This window comes from Amphibalanus amphitrite, unplaced genomic scaffold (assembly GCF_019059575.1).
Source record: "Amphibalanus amphitrite isolate SeventyFive unplaced genomic scaffold, NRLGWU_Aamphi_draft 000051F_arrow, whole genome shotgun sequence".
Lineage (NCBI taxonomy): Eukaryota > Metazoa > Arthropoda > Thecostraca > Balanomorpha > Balanidae > Amphibalanus > Amphibalanus amphitrite.
The window spans coordinates 46,533-67,826 of NW_024881547.1; the positions used below are offsets into that span (position 1 = coordinate 46,533).

Consider the following 21,294-nt stretch of genomic DNA (forward strand, 5'->3'; position numbering starts at 1 on the left):
GATTTAGCCAGGCGCCGCCATCTCTGGAATTATGTCCGTTGGAAGTGCTGTCTTGAACTATTGCCAAGGGGCTCCTGGTCATTATTATTTACAGCTCGTGTGTATTTGAAGTGTTACATGTTTGTAGATGCGGATTTCATCAACTCCCCAGTTGATGTTGACATTCCATGACGTCTCATAAGGTTGTCTTAGCCATGTTCTTGTAGTTTTACGCAGTGTGCAATGTGCATATGTCCTGAAAGGTGTCGAAGTGGCTTTCTGCGGTGGCTCGAGCTATTTATTATTACTGTTTAGGCTGGCTTTTTGCGATGTGCAGCCGTTTGTCCCAGGATATGCCATAATGAGCTGATCTGTTATGTCAGTACCCAGTCGTTAAGCTCAGATGTATTAGCGACCGGCCGCGGATCCCAACCTAACTCCATACAATTTGTGCACTGAGTCGCCATCGTCGCCATAGCGACGACGCCCGTTGCTTCTGTCGGTCTCCATAGTTACCCTGCCCGAACGAAGCCTTTTACGTGCTGTTGAGATCTGAAAGGGTACTTGACGGACGAAACGCGGCGAAAGCCGTCAGTGCTGATCACTCTTGAATGAGTTTGTGTTCTGACAACCGGAACAGATGTCGATGTGAGCCCTGCTGGACAAGCTGCTCTTGGAAGCGACTAGCTCACTGGGCTTTTGCCGGTTGTAAGTGTCTGAAAAACCTCGCTTCAGCTGTGTGCTGTTGATGTCAAATACAGCGGGAAAATACGATGGTTGACGGTGTACATACAAGTTTGCGTTGGAGTACGCGAAGAACGGCTCACTGTAGCAACATGCATATATTTACAGTACATAGAAATACACTGGTCACAGCCTCAAGGGGTATCCAAGTGGACAATGTCCACATCAAATGCATAGCATCAACACAGACGTTCCGGTCAAGGTTACGAGAATCAACACGAGTAAAAGAAATGAACGAACACTGCTACTGGATTTGTGGGATGACTGTCTCAAAACATGTTCATGCGAGACGTTCGCGATTGAACGAAACTACCAGCGGTCGGGAATTTGTTGAAACAGTATGTACTGTACAGATCTCCACGCCCTGAAATGGGTAAAGTCGACTCTATTTCGACCTATTGATAGATTTCAGGTCAGAGTTTACAAAACATCTGAATTTCATAAGCAGGATTGTTGCGTAAAAATTGAGCTATTTACAATCGCATATGGTAGGATAATACTAATGCGCAAAAATATCATCAAATGAACTATGAAAATCCATATCCAAAACATGCATACCGATACAAAAAGACACCAGTTACAAAACTCATCGCGAAGGAGCCTGATACAAATACTTGCGGAATCGCCTAACTACACAGTCTATCGTTAGGTCATGTGACGATTATTTACTGGCATGGCACTTGAAACCTGACCACTGAATCAATGCACCTCTGAACCTACTAAATCGACGTAAATACACTGTGTGACATATCCGTGAACTTGCACCGCTTATAGTGACTCTGCAGGTCTCCTTTTTGGACGAAACCCCGTCCACACTTGTCACACTGGAACGGCCGCTCGCCCGTATGGATCATGAAGTGTCGCTTCATCGAGTACGCTGAACCAAACTGTCGACCACACACGCCGCAGGTGCATTTATCCGGCCGGTGATGGGCGTTCAGCTCGTGCCGCCGCCGCGTCTGAGGGTGCGAGAACACCTTGTCACACTTGTCACACGGAAACTTGGAGTCACTGTGCGTCCGGATGTGATGTTTGAGTGACATTTTGGACACAAACATGACACCACACACGTGACATACGTGTCGATTCAGGTGCGAGTGTGACCGAATGTGCAGTAGGAAGTCGTGGAACAGAGCCGTCACGTAGCCACACCCACTGCACTTGTGGACGTTGTAGTCGCCCGAGTGATGGCGCTTGATGTGCCCGATGCAGTCTGCCTCGCTCACAAACATCTGCATACAGAAGTAGCACTGGTACGGGTGTGACAGATAGTGCGCGCGGAGGTGTGCAATGTAGTTGGCGTCGCCCTCCATGTCCAGGCCGCAGGCTGTGCACCGGTGTGCTGGGTTATCATGCTCCGTGTCGAGCGAGTGCAGAGCCAGGGAGCCCCGGTCGTCGAACTCCACTAAACACTCGTCACAGCGGAGAGGCTCTCCACCAGGAGTCAGCAGCGACGAGTGCGACGGCATGTGCTGTCGCGTCAGGTACATCAGCCCGTTGACGTAGCCGTTGCTGCCCTTGTTGTTGAGCCCGCAGAAGGCGCAGATGACGAACAGCTGCGGCCGCAGGCGGATCGGCACCCGCTGTATCCGACCGCCGACCATGTGGAACTCGGTGTGCTGCCGCCACAGGTGGTCGAAGTAGCGCTCCACGTCGTTAAAGCCCCTCTCGTCGCAGAGGCCGCAGCTGAAGTAACAGAGGAGCTCCGGCTCCACCGGCGGAAAGGTGAACAGTTTGGCCGGCTCGGCGCCCGGGGTGAGCTCGGCGCCAGAGGCCAGGTCGAGCACCTCCTCCTCGTGGCCGCCGCCGTCACTGCACGACTCGTAGGTGACGTCGGCGTCCATCTCCGTCACCGGCTCCGGCTCCGGCTGGTGCCACCTGAGGGGAGGAGAAGGCGGTCAGATGCACCCTTTGAGGGAGGGCTACAGTATGAAGCATCGGTCACGCGCGCCCTCTGAGAGAGGGCTACAGTATTGGTCAGACGAATGGCCTGCAGCGGCGCTATACGGCGGCAGGGTTGGCATTTTTGCCGGCGAAACTAGTTCTTGCCATTTGCCGGCTTAAACCGACTTTAATAAGCGGCAAAAAGTGGCGAAAATTGCCAACACTAAAAATCATAACGCTATGCCTAGGCATGCATATGAACAGGGAACATTTAAAGCAGGATTCAGTGAAGGCCATATGTATGCTTTCAAACAGAAGCGTGATATTAATCCTTCCGCCGTGCTTCATGTGTCCACCCTTTCACACTTGTACGGAAAGGGGTTGGGTGAAGCCCCACTCCCTCCTAGCCCGCGCCCCGTAGGAGGGGGGCGAAACGTCCCCCCAAGGGTGGCAGTGTTCGCCGATAGCCCTACGGTGCGCGGGTTGAGCGAATAATTAGCGTAAAAAGTGGCCGATCGTGATGAAGCGTTAAATGTCCTAGAGTTAATTGATTTTATATACTATGGAAACTTAACCCGCGCCCTGCTGGGGGGGGGGGGGGTGTTTGAACACCCCCCTTGTGGTTTTTCGCGAATATCTCAAAAACGGGGGGTGTTCAAACACCCCCCAACAGGGCGTGGAAATCCAGGACCCCCAGCCCGGCGCGGGTTAATGGCCCTGACCCAAATGACTTTTTACTTGTGTTGACCTATTTCTAGGAGTAGGGGCCATGTAAGGCCGAAATCGCGATTCGGCGTATGTCGGCGCACATTACTGCATTTTGACCTTAAAAGGTCATCTTGAAAATTTTACCTCAGGTCAAGGTCATGACCTGACCGGAAAAGGGTCATGTTGCATATCAGTCGATCCGTATCGTGGAGTCAAACACATCTAAGGCGTTTTCATTGCTCTAGCGTGCCCCTGTCAAGTTATTAGCGAAAAACAGTTGGATAAAAATCGTGACCTGAGATGACCTCAGGGACATAACGAGGGTTCACGGGCGTCATTTTCCGGTTCAGTGTGTCATGTTTACCTACTTGTATTACGATGTTTGAGAGCATCTAGAATAACGTTTGTCAATTGTCCAAAAGAAAAGATGTGCAGAAAAGATGCCTGATAAGGTGTGCAAAAAAGGTGTTTCTGAGATATTCGCGAAAAACCGCAGGGGGGGGGTGTTCAAACAACCCGCTCCAGCAGGGCGTGGGTTAAATACCAGCCGAGTTTTATATGGACCGTATTTCTGCGCTTTGTAACCACCACAGACCTGACCACGGTTGGAATTGACGTTTTCGGTCCTGGCCCCGGAGAATAAAATCTGTGCGGGAGAACCAGCCAGCTTTTACAAAACCCAATATTAATATCATATGTTTGGCCTACTAAATGTGGGAGCTGTTAAAATGTGTTACTCTCAATGCTATTTCTGCATATGATAGGTGTAATATAAGCAGTTTTTCGTCACAAAGGCCTGCAAATTTTGGTGATTTCAGGTGGCGGAGTATAAATTTGTAATGGAGAACACAATCTTTTGGACCCGACTGGGACCAGCAAAGGGTCTTATTTCGAACATTGGACCTGACGCTCCTTTGTTTCAATTGTTTGACCCGTGCCACATGCAGTGATGACCATTCGCATATATCGAGAGTGGTCCGATACTTATAGAAGGGATGAAACTACCCGAAAAATACAAGTCAGTCGGTCTAATGGTTGTTGAAATATAGGCATATCAAAAACGCTACGTGAGCGGAACAACTTTGACGCCCCTGATTTTGCACGTAGCACGTGCCATGTTTGTCATCAATATGCATCGGAAGTAGGTTCATGATTTAAAGAATAGGTCTATCTTCCTGATGAAGAAGGCCACTATTCGATCGGTGGAGTAGTTTCGGAGACATAAGATTGTGAAAAGCGTCACGGGGCCGGGAGCTGCGACTGCTCGCTTGTTGACTATAGAATAGTGTAAAGAATAACACTATTACACTATGACTATAGGATAGCGGTCAATACGAATAAGTCAAGATATAAGTTTGTATAGTTGTATTTTGCGTACATATAACTATAAGTTTTAACTAGTGATAAGATATATAAGTATCACAATGCCAATTATATGTTCCAAAGAACAACATAAGTACAAAATAGCAGTTAGTACCATCTAGTCAGAGATTAGGGACACTGAGTAAAATTAAACAGATGTGTATAGATAATCGGTCCGCAGAGAAGCGCCGAGTTGCACCCTCGTATCACGTCACGTGAGTAAGCAAGAGCTTCAAACTCTAACCCTTATTATAGTGTTAGTTAATGACCGTGGCAGCGGCACGGTGCACATGTCACCAGGTTAGCTACACCACAGTGATGTCCTCCTTTGTGTCGAGATCAGTTACGCGGGCCTGATCTTCATCTCGGTCTTCTTCAGTGAGTTATAGTCCCTCCACTTCCACCACCATATTCCAGCGATGGCCCACTCGCCGCCGTCCCTGTACGGTCCGTTCAGGCTGCTGGACCCGCACGCGTTGTGCCACCAGGCCCCCTGACGGCGCTGTGCACAGTGACGGTAAGACGAGTCGTCCTGGTCACGGTCACGGGTCGAGAACTTCATATTGACGTTCAGCCGCAGACCATCCCCGGCAGTTCCCGTGTAATTGGAGGCGCTCAGTCTGTAGCCGTCCACCTCAGACGAGACGCCGAATCCCTGGTATGTAGCGTATGATCTATTGCCGTCGAACGCCTCAAGGTCGATACGTAGCTCGTACCGTCGGTCGTTTGATGAGGTCAGCTGCCTCACTTTCTGCAAGCCCCACCAGAATTCCTGGGCTACATTACCAAATCCCTCCTTATACTCCTTCCATCCCAGGTAGAAGTCCTGGCGGGGTTGGATGTTGTCTCTCCGCTGAAATACCGTCCAGTTCCCTCCGGCAGTGTCCATATCGCAGTAGGCCTCGACGGGTGGTTGTTGGCTATCGCCACTCGGCCGAAGGAGGTAGACTCCAGATGGGGAGTCGACAGGCAGGTCGCTGCAATCACGTGGGTACTGCTGGTTCACTGTACCGTTATCTTTAGTCACTGTAGCGCCATTGTCCATGGTTTTTTGTTCTGTGGGTTGAACATCGAGTTGGTCCGGCTGTGAGTGCTGGCTGTCCAGCCTTGTAGCCAATTGACCCATTTCACGGACATGTTTTTCCATGTTGGTGGCGATAGCACTCAGCCGTTCTGCGAGGTCGTTCACAGTGACTGTTGTCTCGTCCTGCTGGGATTTTTGGCCGTTCAGCTGGGTGACGACCTGGTCCAGCTGAGTCTGCTGGCCGTCCAGTCGGCCGGTCAGCTCCTCCATTCGGGAGTTGAGCAGAGTCAGCCTGTCTTCGATGGACTCCAAGCGTGACTCAATTCTGCGCTCCAGAGCCTGCATCCTAGACTCCAGCCTGTTTTCCAGACGTGCCGTTCCTGACTGCAGTTGATCACGCACCAGTTGCTGTGTAGCTTCCCCCTGCGGGACGGAATGGCCCTCGTCACAGCCGGCCGTCACGATGAGCAGGGCTAAACTAAGAAGCATTGCCACCCCGCCGCTGAGGGCCGACATGGTGACACGGACACAGAGATGGCAGGCCTTCAGCGCCGGCTGCCGATCTCGGACTGACGGCTCGGAGCTGGCAGGTCGTCTGCAGAGCTCGGTACGGCTGACCTCTGTCAGAGGCGCCACATCCGGTGAGGTGGCCCGGTCCCGTGACCGACGGACCCAGCGCTAAACATTTACAGCGGCCTCTGACCACTCTGTTGCAAGAATCACCTTGCTGCTCCGTGCTCTTAGCAGCCACCATAGGTATCGATTTCTGTTCGTTTGCAGGTGCCCTAATTCACCTAATTTCACTCCGGCCTGACTTTTTGGAGCTGCAACAGGCGGCGCGGGTTAAGGTCACCGGTCGCGGCGAATTTGTAGTGCTCGGGTACCCACAACTCAGCAGAAATTGACACCTCTGGTAGACACAATCATAACCCCGTTTATTTTAATTTAATTTAACGTTAACCCCGTTAAATTCGCTCAATAAACGACTCAATATGTTTGAAACTTATTAAAACACACGAACAAAACACCAACAAATGTACTTGAATTGTGGCATCTGAAGGATTTGAACGATACACGCTTGGACGCAAAAACAGTCTATTAGATTTGGTAAGTTCAAGTGTTAAGAAGTTGTTATTTGCTTGTCCTGCCCGCTCCGTCCGGAGCATTGATGCTAACTTTGAAAAAAAAACTTGTTGCCACTGGCAATTGCTCTGTTTTAGGGATATTATAAGATTACACATAACAATTCACGGCGTATTGGAACTTACTGACATGGAGCCAACTGGAAACATGGTTTCACAGGTTGCGTATGGTGAGATCTACTCGGATCAAAGATCTTGGTTAGTCGTCAGATCCTGTGAGATCATAGATAGGTCCAAGATATATTTAGGTTCAATGGAATCATAGCCCTAGTTTGTCATTTGCTTCGATATTCATTGAGATCATAGATCCATCATCCGGACCCATGCACATGTCTGGTGCGGTCGCAAAACGTCAGTGTTGAACTGTTATCTCTCGCCGCGGGGTGGAGCCTGGAGGTGCCGCGGGAAAGGGGGTTTGTTGGTTCAGACGGACAGGGGTCACCTTGGAGGTCCCCGGTGGCAGCGGCCGGATGCTTTATTTGCACAGTCCCAGCCCCTGCTGGAGCTTGGTCCAAGCTTACGAATTGCAGGTCTTTCCTATTGACAGCATTTGGTAGCTCATGTCATTATTCTGCTGTTTGCAAATGCGTACCTGAATTAACTTTTTTCATGGGAGCGTCAATATTCGGTGAACCGAAATATGTCAAAACCTTGTTGCATTTAACAGCCGTTCAACGAGACTGAACCCCAGCTAGTGCTGTCAAATCCCATTTACGACCTCGGTAAGGTTTTGTTCCGACTTTGGAGCATCTCGGCGAGAGCTGAGTGACTGAAGGATGGTGAGGTCAGTAATAGTGGCGTGCTAGTGCTAATGACGGGCAGATGGACGGGGGCATGTCATGGACACACGGACGGACGGACAGAGAGACAAAGATAGAGCGAGTTAGACAGAGAAAGGGAGGAAAGAGAGATAGATGAGCCTCGTTGGAAGACAGGGAAAGTGTGAGGAAGACTGAGATGGGGACTGAGGATGATAAAGAGCAGCGGATAAGGAGGTTGAGAGAGACAAAGAGAGACAAGGGAGCTATGCCATTTTACTCCTTGATTTCCAATTCCTAACCAAACTCACCAAAATGTCTATGCTTTTAATTCAAATGACATTCGTCAATCATCCATACAAAGGCCAGTCAGGACTGATAAATGGCTTCAAACATATCATTCGCTTATTATATCATTCCGCTCTTAGTAAATATTTCCACATGGCCCCTTTTGCCAAAATTGCCGTTTGCCGCCAAGGTAATTGGCTACTTACGGCACGCATAAATTCTCTTTTTCAGACAAATTACACATGCTTTACCCCAAAGAACCCCAGCACTATCGCTGTTGTGACAATAGTCAGGCAACTTACCCGGGTGGTTTCTTAGACCTGGGGCAGGGCCGGTCTCGCCGTGGGATGGACGCTCGGGCAGTACGGCGAGCTCTCACAGCGACCGGTGCTGAGTGAGTGACCGGTTGGCCACTTCGTGCAACGGCGCTGAAATGAGCACAGAAGTGCTGAGGGGTCAGCCGATGCAATTACATTAGATGCCAAGTGCAGCGACATAACTTTTGATAATGACACGTAATGTATTCGGGCATCCAGCTTGTTCAAGCCTATTTGATAACAAGAAATGAGCAATCCTAAGATGGGTTGCATAGCATGTATAGTCAGATACTGCCACATACTCTTCACTACGGCCGTCGGAAGAAATAATACTAACAACGATCATGGCCTTTCGAATTTCGCGTAAGCCATACTCATCACACACTTGGCATAATATGAGTTTAATTTGTATTGATGTCTCTAGTAAAAAAAAAAACGATAACGGCACAACAAATCCTACCTAGCGTTGTACCACCCGTAATCTCCGGTCCCTCTCGCCGGCCGTAGTTGCCCCACTCACCAGGACGTTGCCATCTCTCCCCCGGCGCTGCGAACGTCCACGATCCGCGGTGGCGGCGGACGCGCCGAGCCACTGATCTCGCAGTGAACCACCCTGGTGTTCTCGTCACCGCCGTACTCGTCCTGATCGACGTCCGCCTTCATCGCAAGTCTGTAGAAACATGAACGAGTTATGAGACAGGGACGTGGGGATGGGGGGGGGGGACAGTCGGGGGGGGGGGAGGGGCAAGGGGAAAAGTCCGCATGAGGAGGAGGGAAGATGGGGAGAAAGAATTAAAGAAAAAAGGAGGGATAATTTAGGGCGAGAGGAGGATCACGGGACGGTTGGGGAAGAAAAACGAGGTAAGATGGGAGGATAGATTGAGGACGAGGGAGGAATGAAAGGGGGACGACAAAAGGAGAAGAGAAGGTTGACAGAACGAAGGTAGGGTCATACACGGCCTCTCTGCATTGAAGTTAAGTCACCTTTGCAACATTTGAATTATAAGTTGCCATCAGCATAACCAAAAAAGTACCTACCAATTAATAGGCAACCTCAATCACAGGACTAAATCACCAACATCGTTTGCTATCGTACACGTCCCAGTCCCAGCCCACATTCGTGCTGTAAACCCTTACTCACTGTTCCGACTCCACGGTGCTCTCGTAGAGGTCGAGCAGCACGCGCGCCACCTCATGGTCCTCCAGGAGCTGTAACCTCTGTTTGACCGCCTGCCAGCGCGGGTATTCGCCGTGCAGGAACACCCGGCCGGCGGCCTCGTGGCCGTCCGACACCACAGACACCTCCATATTGTGGTGGGCGGTGGTCAGGTGAGCCTGTGAGGAGGAAGAATGACATGAGATATGAAGTAGATAAGCAGAGACTACTGCAACTACAGCCACCACACAACAGCGATGATTGACTATTATGCAGCTTGGGGAGTAGAAGAGTGTCCAGTATCTGGCTTGAACAACTTAAGGGAGACAAAAAGAGATAACGGCTGAAATAAATACGATAAAAAATAGTGGACATACATAAAAACGTTAATTGCATACACAATTCACAAACTAGCAGACACTAGCAAGAAGACACCATTATCGGGGCGAATTACTATTCATATCAAAATCCTCCTGACAGACTTATAGCAAGCACAGTAGCTCCAGAGCATCGTTCGCTCTACCACTGAAACCTCATGCTGGTCGTCTCTAACCTTGCTGAGGTCGATGTACTGCACGGCATCCACCAGCTGTGCCCCGGTGTGCTCGGCCAGCCGAGTGAACACGGCGCTGGCAGTACCGGGCAGCTCCGAGGCGCGTGACGGCAGTACCATCACCGTGTCGGCCGGCAGCACCGTCAGCTGGTCCACGCCGGCCGGGAGCAGGCTGGCCTGCAGGTGGCCGCCGTCCATTGTCCTCCAACTGCTGCTGCTGCTGTGGTGGCAACTGCTGCCGCTTCTACAGCCAATGATAGGTGTTTAGAGGTAGGTCTGAAAGAAAAACAAATGATGAATGTCAAGATGAGCATGTTTATCCCGCGCCCCGCTGGGGGTCCTGGATTTCCACTCCCTGCTAAGGGGGAGGGGGTTGAACACACACACACCCTTCTAGCTTGGCACCTGGGCCACGTAGCGATACGCGAAAGGCGGTGTTCGAAACAGCGCCAAAAATAATGACGAAATCACTTCGGTCACTTTTTGGCCAGGCCAAAGGTCAGGTTACCAGAGGTCATTGAAGGCAAAATTTCGCCGATTTTCATATCGAATGTCGACGATTTCCAAAAAGCCAACGCTTAACTCGGGAACCAATAGAGCTACAGCGCCGCGGAAAACCGCATTCGAACACGGATATTAACGCTCTTTCTGAGTATTTCTCTCTGATTTGACCTAATGTCAACAGTTTTTCCTGCAGGGGGAAAAACTGCCAAAAACCTATCCTTTCCAGAGTTTTTTTGCAATAACTTTTGACACAAGCCTTGCAAGAGCTTACTTTTACCGACATCGTGTTCCTCTTGTCAAGACGCATCGAATGAACTGTAATTTGATTTTACAATTCAGTGCTATTCATAATGGCTTTCGTCCAAAAGAGGTGCTTTTCACTTTTCTCCCATTGACTTATAATGGGAAGGTCACAAAATTGACCTGACCTTAGGTCACCAATATCAAATTTCAAAAATATAAATTTTGTATTAACTAATTCTCTTATCAGTCGCTAAATGTTTCAAAGTGATCGGTCACTCAGTGTACCTGTGGCAAACATTGAAGCTTTTTATGAGGTGAGGTCACTTCAAGTCACCTGGTGACCTGACCTTGAATGACCTTGGTCTGAAATCTTAACAACATGTGTAGAATTGATGTATGATATGGTGTGCCAAAAACAGTATTTGCGAAAAACAGCAGGGGGTGTTCAAACACCCCACGCATGACTATTGTAGGGCGCAGGATATTGTAGGATGCAATGAGTGTCATTGACTGAAAGTAAATTAAATGATGAACTAAGATTTCTGTGTCTTAACTCTTTGGTGAGCAAAATTATGAATTATTTTGTCTGTGATTCATGGTAGTGGTGTCTAATTTTTTAAATAAATATGAAGTCAGTGAGTGGGACAGCTAATATCTTGCTTCAGTTATGGCTGTGTTCTGTGCAGCAAAGTTTCCTGTAAAAAAATAAATACTGATTGCAAGTAGAGGCAGCAGCACAAATTTTTGCCAGTGGGGGCCCAACTGTTGTCTGATACCCCATTGCCCCAGTTCATAGAATCAAGGAACTCCTTGCCCCTAGATGTTGCCAATCAAAATTATTATAATTTCATGTACACTTATTGATTATAGCATTGTGCCAGGCCATTCAAATTGGTTCATAAGTGGTGCACACCTCACAATGTGTCAAATTAATGCTGGAAATTGGCAAATGATAGCAATTCCACACAGTGACACAAGGTCAAGGCAGTGACCTGAAATTGACTTTTCGCAGAGACTGACTGAAGCCGTGCAGACATCAATAGTTCAAAAGGGCGTCAATATTGGTGCCAAACCTAAGCCACTGAACATCCCTTCAACAGTATCACATGAAGTATAAACCATCCATAGAATTGAAACAGAGCAATAGCAATTGCTGCTCTCTCCCCGTTTCCGGATGACAGTGAAAGCAGGGTGCCTGCGGCGATTTGATCAAGGCTCTTGTAATTCACTCCCAAAAAACATGTGACAATCACTGTCTAGAAGGTATTGAGAGGAGAACTACTCAATAGTCATGGACCAAATATGCTGATGCCCTCAGTCGCCCTGTTTTCACCGGTGTTCCTGTTACCCTCCTTTCTATAATAATTCTTTTGTTTTACCATTTCATTTCAGGGCTTCAGAGGTGACATTTCTTTTGGTTTGTTTGTTTTTGGCATTCAATGTCTGGCGATTTTCATGGACGTCGTTTGGCTTTCCAGGACGTCAATGAGAATCCATTTGTGATTTTCCACCCAGTCACTGATAATCAGGACACTGGGTCACGGTGCAATACTAAGGCTGACTTTAATGTAAAAACATGCTACATGCAATACAAAATACATTCCCTGAACTATAATTGCTCAAAATTACAATAAATACACACAACTTCACTTTAAACCTGAAACACATTGATATCACCAAACAATTCAAACTCAGATTCATAAAAGGATAATAAGGTAGCCTACCTTAAAAAATTTCTTTCACAACAATATTTGCAGTTTCCAGCAAGGTCAATTTATGCAAAATTATACGACAATACAACTTACAAGGTACAGCTCCCACAAAAATGAATAATCGCTTGTAATATATTAAATAGGCATATCTGGCGAGTCAGCGTCAAACACGAGCGCAAACACGGCTGCTAAATTAAAAAAGGACAACATTTTCCCATTGCCAACCACGTAACCATTAGAGCACTTCATGGGCCGGATAAATCCGTTATCCACGGATAAATCCGCGGACCGGATAGGATTGGATTCTAAATTTGTTAAAAAAGAACGGATATGGGCGGGCCGGATTTGGGAATTGAAGGTTGAACCCGGATCAAAACGGATCAAAATTTTAACATTCAACATTGAAGTTAAAAATTAACCTAATGTGTTAAGCGGCAGCAGAGGTTTGATTAAAGTAATAGGTATCATTTTATGACACTCACTTGTCACAAGACTTGTCTTCAAGTGGATAATGTATGCAATGTATGCATGGTTTTTGGAACCATGATGGTCTATGAGATGTATGGCTGTCTGGTCCCTTAGATTGAATTTGTTAGTCCAGTTTTGGGTGAAACCAGTTATTGGTGAAACGGATTATTACGGATATTTTTTGGAAGTTTGGCTGCAATACGGGTCATGGGTGGGCCGGATTCTGATATTCAAAGAAAGGCGGATAATGGGCGGATCTGGATATGACTTGCCGGATATGGGCCGGGCCGGATCCTAAAAAGCCTATCCGTGAAGTGCTCTAGTAACCATCATACCAATATACCACAACTCAGTGATTACCACACAGATCAACCACACAGATCAACACTAATCTGCTATCATTCTATTTGTTATAGGATGTGAATCTATCACTTTCGCTTTGCCCTTAAACCGAGCACAGTGACCTCAGTTATACGTAGTGGCTGACCTTTGAATATAAACACAATAACTGGTGACCTCGGTTCACTCAAGCATATTCTCACTTCTCAGATTGTAGTTAGAAAGCAGCAGCAAATGACGTTATCGAGACAGAAATGCTTGCAGAAATGTCACCTGCATGATTCGATTCACCGTATGCGAGAGGGGCGGAGCTTACCATACAGTTAACAGTTGGTGGGGCGGCTGCCCCAAGGCCATCTAGCTGCCCCATCAACTTGCCATTTGCCCCACCAATGAGCGTTTTCCCCACAAACTTTAGCTGATCTTTCGGACTTTATGGCTTTGCAAATCAATATTTTTTACACGAGGTTCTTTGGGATGTCTGTGTAATGCAAAATATTATAGGTATCTGTAATGATGAACTTTGATTCAATGTAGCATTTTATTCAACTTCACAAGATTTAACTACTTTTTGCCCCACGGCACTGTCCCTGGAAAAGCTCCACCCGCTATTTCATCTACGATGCTAATATGATGACCTCACGTGACCTTAGTGACCTTGAAAAGTCAGTTTAGTACCTACATATCTGCGTCTATTTGCGGAGATCGAGAGACTCAGCAACCACCGGTACTGTCACGGTGTGACTCGATTTGGCCCGACACCACTCCGCCACGGCACGGCGATCCAAACACCGCGGTCGCCAGTACCGAACTGTATTTCCGTGACCTGACCCTCTGCGCCGGCCGGCACAGTGGCGCAGAGGCGCACACAGGGACCGGACAGCGGAGCGGCGCAGAGGCGCACACAGGGACCTGACATTCTCTCCTCTTGCAAAAAAAAATAGATAACAAGGACAACAAAACAAACAATATAACAGCAAAACAGCTAACCAGTGATCCATATTCCATACCATACACACAGTGATCGCATACCGCCCACATTCACAAATACACACATACCTACATTAGTACACTAGTCCACCAGCCGATCAACTACCGGTTTGAGATATTTCACATGGGTGCGGCGGGTCTGACCAGTCTGTGGGTCCACACACTCGACATGCCTCCTACTCAGCCTTCTAACCAGCAAATGAGTTGAAGACCACGGGGGAATTAGCTTCCGCGCCGCGCCAGGTGGACCACCGACGTTTCGTATCCTAACCTGATCGCCGGGCTTGATAAGCGGCTCCCGCGCCCGATGCCTCAAATCATATCGCCGCTTCTGATCCCCCTGTGTCATTCGCAATGTGTCATGTGCATTTTTCAAGGTGTCCGCGACCAGTCGCATCTTCTCCTGCACAAAGTCGTCTGAATATCTCGATACCGGCTGCGCGATGAGACGAGAGACAGACGCATTGACATGCCTCATAAAGAAAAGAAAGTGAGGTGAATATCCATGTGAATCGGAAACTTCGCTGTTGAGTGAAAAGATGACGGGTAGCAAGTGGCTCTCCCAATCGACACCGTAACAATCGGTTAACGCCCGCAGCCTTCGCTTAATATCACGATGCTTCCTCTCTACCTTCCCTATACCTTCGTGGTGATGGCCGACGGAATGTCTAATGGTAATACCCCAAAATTGACACAGCGCTGATACCTTCTGGCTTTTGAAATTAGCCCCCGCATCCGTCTCGATATGCAGAGGGGGTCCATATGTCAAGAACTGCGTCGACGACGCTTCGACTACGTCGTCAGCAGCGCCAGTCTGAAGAGGATAGTGTGTAAGAAATCTCGTGAATTTGTCTAGGCATGTTAGCACCAGACTTCTCCCTGTGAGACGGCTGGTCGGCATGTACACAATGTCAATGACCAGCGTGTCACCGGGCCCCCCGGGCGGCTGAGGTAACAGCGGCGGCGCCGGTGGTCCCCGATCATCTTTCTTTTCACTGCAGCGCCTACAACTATCGACGTAGTTTTTGCAGTCACGTTTGAGACCCAGATACCAAATCTGTCGCGATAACTTGTCGTAAAGTTTTTCGTGGCCGCAGTGTCCGTGATGTGAAGGGTCATGAATCATGATGATGATACATCATTTCGAATCGCTTGGCTCGTGGCCATACGATCCGTGGCTCTCTCCCCTCCTTCCCTCGCACACACAGAATGCCTTCACGCAGTTCGAATTTAGAAATGTCCTCCCTTTTCAGTGCGGGGGGACAGAATTTGGGCCATTTCGAATACTTCAAGTGATGAACGAGAGCGCGACAGTCCCTGTCGTGCTTCTGATACCAAACGATCGACTCACGAGCCATCGGTAGGTCGGCACTGCCCGGATCACTGACAATGTTGACTCGATCGCCCACGATCGGCACACCGTCGCCGCGCGTCGGCCTGCGACCGTCCGCCGCCGCCGGGGGACGATCACCCGTCACCACCCCCGGTCCGCGGCCACCTGCCGCCACCGCCGGGCTGCGGCCACCCGCCGTAGCCTCCACCACCGTTACCGCCCCATTGACCGTCTCAGTCCTACTCATCTGTTCAATCTCCGGCTGATTCTCCGGGATCCTTGAGATCATATCAACGTGCTGCATCGAGGCCGCAGGGCGATGCTCAGTGTCAAACTGGAACTGGCTTACATATGATCGCCACCGAGCGATACGGGGATTCGTGTCATCGTTATTTTGCAAAATTTTTAGCGCACTTTTGCAATCGCAAATCCAAATGAATTTTTCTCCAGCCAAATATCTATAAAATTTCTTGAGGCCTGTGATAAAACTGAAAACCTCGAGCTCAAAAATAGTCCACTTCGATTGTGCCCTGCTATATTTGCTTCCATTGACCGCGATGACTTTTTCTTCGCCGTTCTGCATCTGGCACAGAATCTGACCAGAGCCCACTGTGCTGCTATCAGTGTACAATATAAATCCGTCGCCGTTGCGAGATGGATATGACAAAACGCGATTCGACAGCAGGCACCCGCGCAAAGAATGAAATGCTTCATCCAACTCGGAGTTCCAGTAGAATGTGTCCGAGTTTGAGAGCTTAACTAAAGGCGCTGAGATGCTCGCAAAAGAAGGGATAAATTTCCTAAACCAAGCATAAAATCCGTAAATACGCTTCGCCTCCTTCACCGATACGGGCGGTTTGAGTTGCTCGATGCACTGAATCCGTTCTGGGTCGATTGATATACCCTCGGGTGTGATCTGGTGCCCAAGATAGGACAATTTTCGCATGCCGATCTTGCACTTGTTCGGTGACAACTTGAAACCCGCCCCATGAAGCTTATTTAGAACCGTGTGCAAGAGCTTCAGATGACTCTCCATATTTTTGCTCGTCAAGAGTACGTCATCCGCGTAAATAGATACGCCGGGTATATCACCAAGTACCCGATGCATGACTACGTGCAAAAAATAGGATGATTGGGCACAGCCCATGGGCATCCGCTGTGGATAATATGTCTTTCCCAGCGCGTAAAATGCGCAAATCTTTTGAGATTCCTCGGACAAACGGAGGTTCCAAAAAACATGTTTTATGTCTAACGAGCTTGCGACATTCCACCCCTCTAATGAATGTAAAAATTCATCGATGTTCGGCAGAACGAACTTTTTCGGTAGCAAATTCTTGTTGATGTCCCGCATGTCCTGCACGATACGAAACTCGCGTGACTTCCCTTTCGGAACCAGAATGACTGGAGAGTTCCAATCACTCGTTTCGCCTACGGCAATGACACCGCTAGCCTGCAACTCATCAAGCTGTTCCTTCAGTGCCTGTTCCTTAGCCCAGGGAACCGGATATGGTTTTGAAAACTGGGGCTTGGTGCCTGGTGCTAGCTCTAAATCTACGTCACCCTTATTGTAGCATCCCACGTCTGCGTAGCTGGTGGCGAAACTCCAGAAAACGACTGTAGTAGAGAGGCCATCTTTTCACGAGACGATCCCGTCACCTGATCACCCACTGCGAAGTGAGTCAGAATTTCATCCGTGTCCGAACCGAGAAACTGTGCATCATTGCTAGACACGGCATTTGTCTCCGGCGTGTCGGTGGGCGTGTCACGGGGAATAGCATCGGCCACATCTGCGCCATCTAAAGGCTGCAAATAGCCGACTACATCCCGCCTACGGAGTGTCACGAAACGGTCCGACCTGTTCCTCACCACTAGCGGAATTTCGTGAGACGAGTACGGTTTGACAAGCGTGTCTCTAAATTCGATTGGTGCAGCGTGAACACCGCTAAAGACATACTCTGTATCCACGGAAAGTTCTTGGTCAGTACGTACACAGAGACAAGACACGGATCTGGGTGGCACACGCACCGGCTTTTTCAATCTGATCTTTACCTGATTCACCGCGTCGGAACAATCGAACACTACACGATTCGCTCTAAAAAAATCCCAGCCAAATATACAATCATGGGAAAGATTCTCAACAACAGTTGAGAATCTTTCGAGACATCGAGACAATCGAGACAAACTACGATCGAGACAATAACGCCATATGCGATTGTATTGCCCGTTTCTACTTTCTGAATTCTGATATGGCGACCTCAGGTGACATCGGTGACCTTTATTCCGCGAGTTGCGGGGGGGGGGGGCGCCAAATTTTGGGTACCTCTAGGGAATCGATTAAAGTTTATTGTGACAAAGTTTCAAAAAAAAAAATCGATCGGGAAAATTTTTGAGATATAGAGGTTTTAATGACGTCATGATTTCTGAGTTTTCGACCAAAAACGGCATATGTTCACAAAATCATATAAAATCACAGAATATAGACATACAGACATGCCGTAAACGCCATTAGACTGCCGATACCATGAACAATCAAATGGCTATCTTCGATTATTGATTATCGTTCCGCATTTTCCAAAATCTTGAACTGAATCTTGGCAATTTCTCGTGACTACTTCACCACCATGATACATGCATTTCTTAAATTGAACTTTTTGAGCCACTAACACGTACATATAGGTATGATAAAATGAATGTCACCATCGTGTTCTATTCTACGCCCCAAATTACCCATAAAACATGTGTCACAGGCTGCGAATACCTATCAGTTTTGATTTTCGGGGACATGTGCCTACCCGGTTGACCTGACCCTGACCCTGACCTATGCTTGACTGACCCCTACATGGAGCTGACACTCTTGTAGGCTTTATATGATGGATTGTGCACCGTTTTGACAGAGTTTATGACGAGAGGGCCCATTGCGAAGTCCTGAAGTCCATGCTACTGAAAGCCTGATTTCAGGTGTTTGACCTGACCTTGACCTGACCTCTGACCTCAAAATTCAACTTTAAAGTACTCATCTGAAGTGTCTCGTCGCGTTCTTTCGTTTGCCGCCTCGTGCGTTTAGCTGCGCCTATTGGTTCTCGAGTTATCGGTTGGGGGCGTTTAACGCCCCCCCCCCCCAGCAAACGGTGGGTGGCGAAATACCCCAGCAACTGCCGGGTTAAAGCTCAAAAGAACGTCTTGTATAAGTTTTTGTCATCCAATCGCTTAGCAACTAGAGGGGCCGAATTCATTCGCTCCAAGTCCCACCCAGCTCCGTAGTGCTTACTGAGATAGGGCTTGCGAAAAAGCGTAGATACCTTTTGACATTGTGCTTCTCGAGAGAACTCCGAAGCCAATGGTACCCATCAGCTACCTATTTGGTGTCAGGTCAACCGGTGAGTCAGGTCAATGAATCGAAAGTTACTTTTAAAAACTTCCGGAAAGACATCGCATGACAAGGATGAAATCAGGGCACTTAAAGGGACCCTCCCACCTTCAAAAAAGCTTATGAAATGGCAAGAAAGTGATGTCGCTCGGTTCAGAAAGAGCGAAAACGAATATCTACAAAATTTCACCGAAAAATATTCACCGGTTTTCAAGATATTAGACTTTTACTTTTGTTTACTTTTTGGGATCTCCGCTGTTCCTAGCGACTTTATTTGGGAGCAATAGTTTGGCAGCTGAAAGTGCGGCATTTGTTGCGCGCAAAGCAGCATATACCACCGCGTGCACTACAAAACGTTTTAGTCGAACATTTAAAAATCGTTAGATATCTGCGCTGACGTCACACATTCAGAGGGGTATTCCTATGCATTAGCCCCTCTGAATCAAAATGCTGCAATTTTGAAATTCAATATTTCCGATTTAAGGCATTTCTCGATGCTGTGAGTGCCGAAACGGGTAATTGTGAGCCAGGGACCCCATTTTGGCTATCTCAACTCAAATCTAATGTTAACCCTCGCCGGACCTATTGGTTTTCTACATACGCGCCGGCCGAGGGGGGGGGGGCGGGTACGACCCCCCCCCTCGCCGTTTCGCCCCTGGTGGAGCTAGCGCGTCGCGGAAAAAACGAGCGTGTGCGCCGTTACGAGACGCAGAGATTGGTACCCGATTTTAAGGTCCTAGGTCAACCGGTGACCTCTGAGGTCAGGTCAAGTGCCCCAAGGTACGGTTCAGTTTTTGGTGAATAACTTCGCAAAAAACGGCCGCAGAGCGCCGATTTTGGCAGCATCGTGTTCGTCTCGCTCAGGCGCGTCGAATGATATACTTTTTGTCCGGGTCAGGTCAACTTGGGGTGTTGACCTCAGGTCAAGGTCAGGTCAGCACCCCCAGGTCACGAAGTTGGTCGAAAGGGGTCATGTCGCATATCATTCGATTCGGCAGGTCTTCCTGAGTCCATTGGTGGCTTTCCCGGCTCGCTAGCTCAGTTTGATCAAGAGTTATTGACGAAAAACTAATATGACCTTGATGACGTCATAAATGACGTCACGCAAGGTCAACATTGCAAAAGTGACGCATCTAAGCTTGCAAGGAGTGCATAAAATCACGATTCTGTGTGCTTGAGATAGTTGGAGATCGTTCCCGGCGCCAGAATAGCAGTTTGAATTTTTCCCCATTGACTTATAATGGTGAGGTCACGAAAATGACCTGACCTCATATGACCTTTAGGAAAAATCCGAGATATACAAGTTGTGAGACTCATAATGGATACTAGATCCTGCAAGTTTCATTTCCCTGTGACATCTCCTCTGGCAGTGAGGGCGTTGCGAAGTTGCGACATCTGAAGACCGTGCAGAGGTTCACTTATGACGTCATAGGTCAGTGACCTGACCTGACCCAAAAATGCGGTTGGTGTCAAAAGTTGCGGCTTGGATCAAAGGTCAGGTATGCCAAGTTTCAGCTCTCTATCGCCAGCGTGTTCGGAGCTATCGCGAAAAAACCCTATGGGGGGGGGGGGCGGCACCCGCCCCCCCTCGGCCGGCGAGGGTTAAGGTGGGAGGGTCCCTTTAAAAGGGCACTAAAGGACAAAATTATCAACAAATTCACCTTGTTTAACCAGGACGTCATACCTATAGTGCATTCAATGTATTCGGGGATCTAGTAAAGAGCAAGTAGCCTACGAATACCTATATTCAAGAAGCAATTACACATAATAATAAGCGGAGCTTATTATTGCAATAATAAGCGGACCGGTTTCATCTATCAAGGAATTCTTTGACACTTTTAACAAGAAAAGTAGCACAGTTTTCTTGTTATACGTTTTTTTAAGCGCTGAAGAAATCTTTGATAAGACGAAACCGGTCCGCTTATTATTAGGATGTAAATTTGCTTCTTGAATACATTCGTAGGCTCCTTGGTCTATACTACACAGGACTGCATGCCTGTCCAATGTATCTACATTCGAGGATCTACTGAACACGAATTCAGGATATGTTTTTGCCGATGGTTGTCAGCTAAAATGACCGAGTTGAATTCGTAAAATACCTACCTTTATACTAGCCTTTGCATCTACATAGTCGCCTACCACGCAGGACTTATAGGGCACAACTTTGATCATAGGACAATCATACGGCTTCTATAATATCCATAGATTAAAACCATTCACCAATTATACCTAACAACCGCATGGCGAGACAAAAAAAAATAAAGTTTTTAATTGCGTCAATGCCCGCGTTCTTGTAAGAACACTGGCAATCTATGAACGAACCAAATTCCGCAGCGCTACATCTCACTTCCACCACCGACTTTGTCCATGCATCGGTCTGTCATGCGCGTGGACACCTCCCCCCCCCCACGCTGTGTCGTCGT

At 48.1% G+C, this 21,294-nt stretch overlaps 1 protein-coding gene across 2 annotated transcripts; it reads right to left on the minus strand.

Moving 5' to 3' along the window:
- Positions 1-806: 806 nt before the first annotated feature.
- LOC122377840 (zinc finger protein 436-like) lies at positions 807-13,996 on the minus strand. 2 transcript variants are annotated; one of them, XM_043358331.1, is made up of 6 exons: positions 13,864-13,996; positions 9,916-10,191; positions 9,348-9,541; positions 8,727-8,876; positions 8,192-8,317; positions 807-2,601 (listed from the first exon to the last, which is right to left on the minus strand). In XM_043358331.1, the coding sequence occupies exons 2-6, from the start codon at positions 10,111-10,113 to the stop codon at positions 1,443-1,445; spliced, it is 1,827 nt and encodes a 608-aa protein (XP_043214266.1). In that variant the 5' UTR covers positions 10,114-10,191; positions 13,864-13,996; the 3' UTR covers positions 807-1,442. The 2 variants fall into 2 exon arrangements, with proteins under 2 accessions (XP_043214266.1, XP_043214265.1); XM_043358330.1 differs by lacking the exon at positions 13,864-13,996 and adding an exon at positions 12,387-12,533.
- Positions 13,997-21,294: the final 7,298 nt, after the last annotated feature.

What these genes read in the sequence shown, in the direction of transcription:
- LOC122377840 (XM_043358331.1), bottom strand. Translation starts at nt 10,113, where the DNA reads ATGGACGGCGGCCACCTGCAGGCCAGCCTGCTCCCGGCCGGCGTGGAC. An exon ending in AGCACCGTGGAGTCGGAACA is followed by an intron (nt 8,877 to 9,347) that starts GTGAGTAAGGGT and finishes ATGTTTCTACAG; the next exon opens with ACTTGCGATGAAGGCGGACG. An exon ending in GGAGAGATGGCAACGTCCTG is followed by an intron (nt 8,318 to 8,726) that starts GTGAGTGGGGCA and finishes TGCTCATTTCAG; the next exon opens with CGCCGTTGCACGAAGTGGCC.